At 36.0% G+C, this 7,898-nt stretch overlaps 1 protein-coding gene across 1 annotated transcript; it reads left to right on the top strand.

The window, feature by feature from the left end:
• On the top strand, nt 217-2,253 carry LOC109847756 (pentatricopeptide repeat-containing protein At1g20230-like). The gene has a single exon (XM_020416988.1). It carries the CDS (start codon nt 217-219, stop codon nt 2,251-2,253), a length of 2,037 nt encoding a protein of 678 aa, XP_020272577.1.

Here is a 7,898-nt window from a genome sequence, read left to right as displayed (position 1 = left end):
TTGGTGATGTGCCCAATGGTGTGTGCCTAACACCCCTCATTATAGAAACCTTTAGCTCCGATCCAAACCCCTCTTGAATCCCACACCGGGCTCGCCTCTCCTTCGCTGCAGTAGCTACCCGAGTCAGCTACAGAAAATGCCCTCGCCTTGCGGTCCTCTCTGAAACCTCTGAAACTTCTAAACAAAGTGCAAAATATGAATCAAATTCTCCCCAAAATGCCCGCCAGCTTTATTGGCCAATTCAAATCCTACCTGAACTGCGGCCAACTCAACCAAGCGCGCAACCTATTCGATAAAATTCCCAACCCAAACATTTACTCTTCAACCCTATTAATCTCAGCCTACACCAAACAAAATCGCCCGCTAGATTCGATCCAACTCTACCAAAATCTTCGAAAAGAGAAGAAGCTACAACCCGATAACTTGCTTCTACTATCGATTACCAAGGCATGTGCACTCTTATCTGATCCTATCAAAGCTAAAGAGATTCATAAAGATGTTATTGGGTTTGGATTCAAATCAGACCTACCGTTAGGCAATGCATTGATTGAAATGTACGGAAAATGTGGGCTCATTAGTGAAGCCCAACAATTGTTTGATGAATTGCCTGTAAAGGATGTGATCACTTGGACTTCGTTGATCTTGAGTTATAAGAACTGCAAGCAATTTAGAGAAGGATTGGGTGTTTTTCGTGAAATGTTGATATCCGGGCCTAAATTGAATTCGGTGACTCTTTTGTCTGTTCTTGCGATTTCTTCGAAGTTGAAAAGTTTAAAATTTGGAAGAGAGATTCATTGTTTTGTGATAAGAAACGGGTTCGAAGACAATATGTTTATCGGTAGTGGGCTAGTGGACATATACTCAAAATGTTTGATTACCCATGATGCTAGAATAGTCTTTGATGGCATGAGATCAAAGGATGTTGTATCTTGGAATGTTATATTATCAGCGTATTCTTTGAATGGAGATTTAGACGAGGCATTGAGACTCTTTGATAAGATGAAAGTCGATGGAGTTCTGTTGAATTCGGCGTCATGGAACTCAATGATCAGCGGGTGTGTGCAAAATGGGAGGATTGAGCGAGCATTGCAATTCTTTGCTCAAATGCAAGATTCAGGTACAAAACCTAACCACATCACGATAGCTTCTATATTGCCAGCTTGTACCGGTATGGAAAGTATAAGAGGGGGAAGAGAGATCCACGGATATGTGTACAGAAATGCTTTTATTAAAGATATCATTATTGATACTGGCCTTGTTCTTATGTACGCGAAATGTGGCGACTTGAACACGTCTAGACTCGTGTTTGATCAAATGCCTAGAAAAGATATCATTGCTTGGAACACGATGATTGTGGCTAACTCAATGCATGGTTGTGGCAAGGAAACTCTAACATTGTTTGATAAGATGATTGAGTCTGGCATTAGACCGGATGCAGTCACGTTCAGTGGGGTGTTATCGGGTTGTAGCCATTCTCAGCTTGTCGATAAAGCTCGACAGTCCTTTAGCTCAATGGAACGAGAGTATGGGCTCAATCCTGATGCTGACCATTATGCTTCTATGGTTGATGTATTGAGTAGAGCCGGATATTTAAATGAAGCATATGAGTTCATTCAAAATATGCCGGTAGAACCTACACCAAGCGCTTGGGGAGCGTTACTCAATGGGTGTAAAGTATATAAAAACACGGAGTTAGGGAAAATTGCGGGTGAAGTATTGTTGGATATCGAACCACAGAATCCCGGAAATTATTTATCACTTTTGAACATTTTTGTTGGTGCGAAAATGTATGATGATGCTTCAAGAATCAGAATGTTGATGAACGATAGAGGAATCAGAAAAGAACCAGGGTGTAGCTGGGTTCAGATAAAGAACAAGGTGTATACATTTGTTAAAGGAGACGATAGGTTTGCAATGAGAAACGAGGTTTATGGTTTTCTCAAAGAGACGAGACGAAAGATGAGGGTTGAAGGGTATATGCCCGATACAGATATCGTCTTGCAGGATGTCGATGGTGAAGAGAAGGAGGAGGTATTGTGTAGCCACAGCGAGAAGCTTGCGGTTGCATTTGCGATATTGAATTTGGATAGAGGAGAGGTTATTAGGGTTTTCAAGAACTTGAGGATATGTGGAGATTGTCATGGTGTTATAAGCTTTATGGCAAAGAGTATTGGTGTGTGTATTACGGTGAGGGATAGTGTGAGGTTTCACCATTTTAAGGATGGCTCTTGCTCGTGTAAGAATTTATGGTGATGGTATTTTTCTCATTCTTTTAATGGTTAGTTATCAAGGAACTATGTGATTAAAGATATCCTCATAACACTAACTTTTTCTTGTAAAACATTCAAAATTCTACAAGATTGTAATATAAGTTGACGCTTGAAGGCAAATCTTTGGAACCTTTATTGAAAATTTTAATGCCTTTATAGTTCCTTTCTTTTTGGGCACAGAATGGTTTTATTACACTAACACATGATTATTACTAGCTTAACATCTAATATCTCATATCCCCTAGGCTATTCTCAATATCCCATGTGATGCATCCCCTTACTGCATGTTCCCTCTCTTTCAATTGCGAAGTATTCTTCATCATCATCTAGTAAACATCTTTTTTCAGCATTTTTAGTCAATAATAAAGAAAAATTCTGCATTTTTTGGCGACACAATGCAAGATTTTGAATTATAATATGACTCATTTGAGAAAACCTTTCTGTTCTCTAACCATGTGATAACAAATGTAAATTTTCTCAACAGAAATTACTACACTACCAAGTAGGGTACAAATGATGCGACCTTATCTGATCGCACATAATATCCGCGCTCAAAATATCCCAAATAATGAAAAGATTTTACTATCCAATCGGAACAGGAATATGATTTAATGTGGGTACCCAAGGGTACAAAAAATACTAACATTCAAGAACCCAAAGTTTGGGTTCCTAAAGGCTGTACAACTTCTTCATATGTAGGGAACGTATCGCACAAGACGTAAGGAGTTGTGGTACCTTGATAGTGGTTACTCACATCACATGACGGACAACAAAGAATTATTTACAACCCTATCAAGGATTGAAGGAGGCAATGTCTCCTTTGGTGGTGGTGAGAAAGATAAAATTATAGGTATTGATAGTATTGATAAGATACCTTCTACCATAATTGATGATGTTTTTTTTGGTAAAGGACTAAATCATAATCTTCTTAGCATTAGTCAATTAAGTGATAAAGGCTTTGATATTTCTTTTAAACCGGTAAATGTATTATTAGTATGAATGATAACATTATTTTTGTTGCTTTTAGAAGATCTAATGTTTATATTTTTGAGATGAATGAGCTAATAGATCAAGATGTAAAGTGTTATCCCGCGATGGATGAGGATCCTTGGATTTGACACAAGAGACATGGACATGCTAATATAGAGTTAATATCTAAGCTATTTTTAAGAAGAACCTAGTAAGAGGACTACCAAATTTAACTTATATTAAGGATTCTTCTTGTGAGGAATGAGCTAAAGGTAAACAAAATAAGAATTCCTTCAAATCCATAAACGAGGTATCCACTTCTAAACCTTTATAATTATTACATCTTGATCTCTTTGGACCCATGCGTGTTGCCTCTCTAGGAGGTAAACACTATGTTTTTGTCATTGTTGATGATTTCTCACGTTTTACATGAGTAATTTTTCTTGAAAATAAAGAAATGTTTTGAAGAATTTTCTCATTTTGTAAAAAGAATTAAAAATAAAAAAGATTTGAAAGTTGTTAAAATTAGGAGTGATCATGGTGGTGAATTTCAAAATAAATGTTTTAATAGTTTTTGTGCTCATCGTGATATAACACATGCGTTTTCTGCTTCTAGAACACCCCAACAAAATGGTGTTGTTGAACGAAAAAATAGAACCATACAAAAGATGACATGCACAATGATAAACTCTTTTGTACTGCTAAAATATTTTTTGGCCAAAGCTGTCAATACGGCTTGCCATGTTTTAAATCGTGTTTTGATTAGACCTACTTTCAAGAAAACTCCTTATGAACTCTTTTTTTGGCAAAACTCCGCATATTGGATATTTTCGTATTTTTGGTTGTAAATGTTTTATCTTAAATACTAAAGACCACCGTGATAAGTTTGATTCAAAAATTAATGTTGGTATGTTTTTGGGATATGCACCTAGAAGTAAGGCTTATAGAGTTTTCAATAAGCGAACACTCGTTGTTGAAGAGTCTATAAATGTTACTTTTGATGAATCTAATATTGGTTTGCAATATGGTTTGCCTAGGGATGATGATGATGAGATTGAGGGAGGAATGAAGCTCTTGCAACTAAATGACAAACCTTCAACGAAAGCACCAAATGATGGGGAAAGCAAAAATGAACAAAATCAAGAAGAACTCCCCAAGGCTTGGAAATTTACACCGGATCATCCCAAAGATCAAATTATAGGAAATCCATCCAAAGGTGTTTTGACTCGCTCAAAAGCTATGAGCGAATGTGGTAATGTAGTGTTTTTATCCCAAGAACCTAAACGTATTGATAATGCTTTAAAAGATGAGTATTGGGTTTTAGCTATGCATGAAGAATTGAATAATTTTCAAAGAAATAATGTTTGGAAATTAGTTCCTAGACCAAATAATACTTCTATTATTGGAACTAAATGAGTTTTTAGAAATAAGCTTAATGAGTTTGGCATAGTTACTAGGAATAAAGCTCGTTTAGTTGCCCAATGATACAATCAAGAGGAGGATATAGACTATGATGAAACTTTTACACCGGTTGCAAGATTAGAATCCATTAAGATGTTTTTAGCATTTGCTAATTTTAAAAATTTTAAATTTTTTCAAATAGATGTCAAAAGTGTTTTTTTAATGGTTTTATAGAAGAAGATGTTTATGTTGAGCAACGCCCTGGATTTATTAATTCTTCTTTCCCAAATCATGTATACCGGGTTCAAAAATCTTTATATGGGTTAAAACAAGCTCCTAGAGCTTGGTATGCTCGCCTCTCAAGTTTCCTCATTGAACATGGTTTTACAAAAAGAACAATTGATAATACTCTTTTTATTAGAAAATGGAAAAATGATTTTATTTTAGTTCAAATTTATATGGATGATATTATTTTTGGTGCCACTAATGAATCTTTGTGCAATGACTTTTCTAAAGTAATGCAAGATCAATTTGAGATGAGCATGATGGGAGAGCTCACCTTCTTTCTCGGCCTCCAAGTTAAACAATCCAATGATGACATATTCGTGTCGCAAAGCAAATACGCTAGGGAGTTGGTAAAAAAATTCGGGATGGAAAACTCCAAACATGCCCTAACTCTAATGAGCACTACCATCAAGTTGGATGTGGATGATAGTGGTGAAAAGGTAGACCAAAAGCTATATCGAGATATGATAGGTAGTCTCCTTTATCTCATCGTTAGTAGGCCGGATATCATGTTTAGTGTTTGTGCATGTGTACGTTTTCAAGCCTCTCCTAAAAAGTCTCATTTAGTTACGGTTAAAAGAATTATCAAATATATTAATGACACCTTAGAACTTGGTTTATTTTATCCTAACAAAATATCTTTTGATTTTTGTGGTTATTGTGATGCCGACTTTGCCGGTTGTAGGGTGGACCGTAAGAGTACGAGTGGTACTTGTCAATTTTTGGGTAACTCTCTTGTATCTTGGGCATCCAAGAAACAAAATTGTGTTGTCTTGTCCACTACGGAAACGAAATACATTATCGCCAGCTTCTGTTGTGCATAACTTTTATGGATGAAACAAAATTTGGTTGATTTTGATTTGCATTTTCATGACATAAATTTTTTTTTGTGACAATACTAGTGCTATCAATATTTCAAAATATTTTGTTTTGTATTCTAGAACCAAACATATAGATGTACGTCATCACTTCTTGTGTGACCATATTGAAAGGAAAGATGTTTCTCTTATTTATATTGACACAAAATCTCGATTAGCAGACATCTTTACCAAACCACTTTGTGAAGTTAATTTTTGCCGTATTAGAAATGAATTAGGCATGTGCATTCTTTAAAAAATATTTTTTTACCTATTTTTGCTTGCTATGATTCTTCGCTTTACCATTGTCATATCTATTCTTTTCTTGATCCACAATGTCATACCATGCTTAAGCACACACGGGTACCTTTACCATTGTCATATCTATTCTTTTCTTGATCCACAATGTCATACCATGCTTAAGCACACACGGGTACCAAGAGGAGTGTAGAGGTGAGAGACCTCTTGATCCACAATGTCATACCATGCTTAAGCACACACGGGTACCAAGAGGAGTGTAGAGGTGAGAGACCGGAGTCAATTCCAAGAGGAGTAGGGTTGATAGTAAAGCCTAGTGGGAGTTAGTAATTCCTAACGCTTGAGGAATGTGGCACGGGTAGGCCAACACTTGAGGTGTATTGTGTGGGTTTTGTCATGCATATTATATTTTTACCCTATTTTTGATGGCGACAAAGGGGGAGATTTCTCATTTGTGGCACATAGTTAGGGGGAACCTTATAGATAAGAGGAGCAACTATCTATAAGTAAAATAATCAATTTTATTTGCTCTTGAATAATGGTTGTTTGTCATTATCAAAAAGGGAGAGATTGTTAGCCTTTTTGTTTTGATGATGGTTTACAAATACCATTATTGGAGGAGTGGATGGAATATGGGCTACAACAACGATATCTAAGGAGGTGGAGGCAAAGTGATGAAGTAAAGCTTTCAAAGAGCACTATATACATGAGAAGCTTCATCAACATAGAAGCAAATATCAAGACTCAAGCCATATACTTTTATGTGAGGGATATTTGCTATTTTATTTTATCCCTACTACTTAATGTAGGCAAGTTGGTTGTTGATTACATTTAAAGCTCTTGGAATAACACACTTTCATATTTTCAATACTCGTATTTTGATATTTTTGCTAAAATAATGATTTTCATAAAAACAAGGACCTTTTTACAAAATTCCTTTTCAAACAAGTTTGTTACTATGTTTATAAAATATTTCCAAAGTTTCACATTTTTTAGAATTTATTTACTATTTTTAAAATACATTTGAAACTCATTTTCAAAAACCAATACTGGCTGAAAAATCGTAATCAGTCGACTGATGAAACCCGTTAGAATCTTAAAAAGTTTCTGTTTCTTATTTGGTCGACTGACCAGTCGACTGATGACCTCATTAGTCGACTGATTATCTACTCAGTCAACTGATGAACTAAAAATTGCCTGAAACGGTCAAATCATCAGTCGACTAAGGAAACTCGTCAGTCGACTGATAAGCCTTCCAACGGCTAGTTTTGTACAGTTTCAGAAATCTCGGTTTTTAGGGAATTTTGTCTATTTTTTTGGGGCTTGGTTGTCATCTTCACTTCTTATAAATACCCACCAACCCCATTAACTTCAGTAACTATGTAAGCATTGAAATATCTCTTGAGTTTGTGTTTATTATTCAAAAGAGCTTCAACTTTTATTTGTTTTCACAATTTCAAATCTCACATCCCAAGCTTCACTTGCAACATCTTCCTCTTTCCATCGGGCTGCTGTAAGAGAGAGCTTTTCTTTCATTTGTAACTGTTGTGAGCTTGATCTCGTGGAGATCTACTGTGTGGTTGTGAGATCTAAGTGGAGATCATTGTATAGAGAAGTTCTGGTTTCCAAACCGGGTGTGTTAGTGGATTTCTCTTCGAGAGTAGGGAGCGGGGACGTAGGCCAGAGGACCGAACCTCGTGAACATACCGCGTGTCATTAATTGGCTAACTATTTCTAATCCCTACTCTCTTTTATTGTTATTGCACTTCATATTTGTTTATGGTTTGTTGGAAAATCTTTTAATTGCATATTCATTATCCATAAACCCTATTCACCCCTCCTCTAGGGCCTTTCAATA

Source organism: Asparagus officinalis, chromosome 7, assembly GCF_001876935.1.
Source record: "Asparagus officinalis chromosome 7, Aspof.V1, whole genome shotgun sequence".
Lineage (NCBI taxonomy): Eukaryota > Viridiplantae > Streptophyta > Magnoliopsida > Asparagales > Asparagaceae > Asparagus > Asparagus officinalis.
The sequence above is the reverse complement of the archived record's forward strand: the minus strand, read 5'-3'. Positions and strand labels throughout refer to the sequence as shown.

Bases quoted from the DNA above. Each gene is read 5' to 3' on its own strand.
- LOC109847756 (XM_020416988.1), top strand. From the start codon at position 217: ATGCCCGCCAGCTTTATTGGCCAATTCAAATCCTACCTGAACTGCGGC.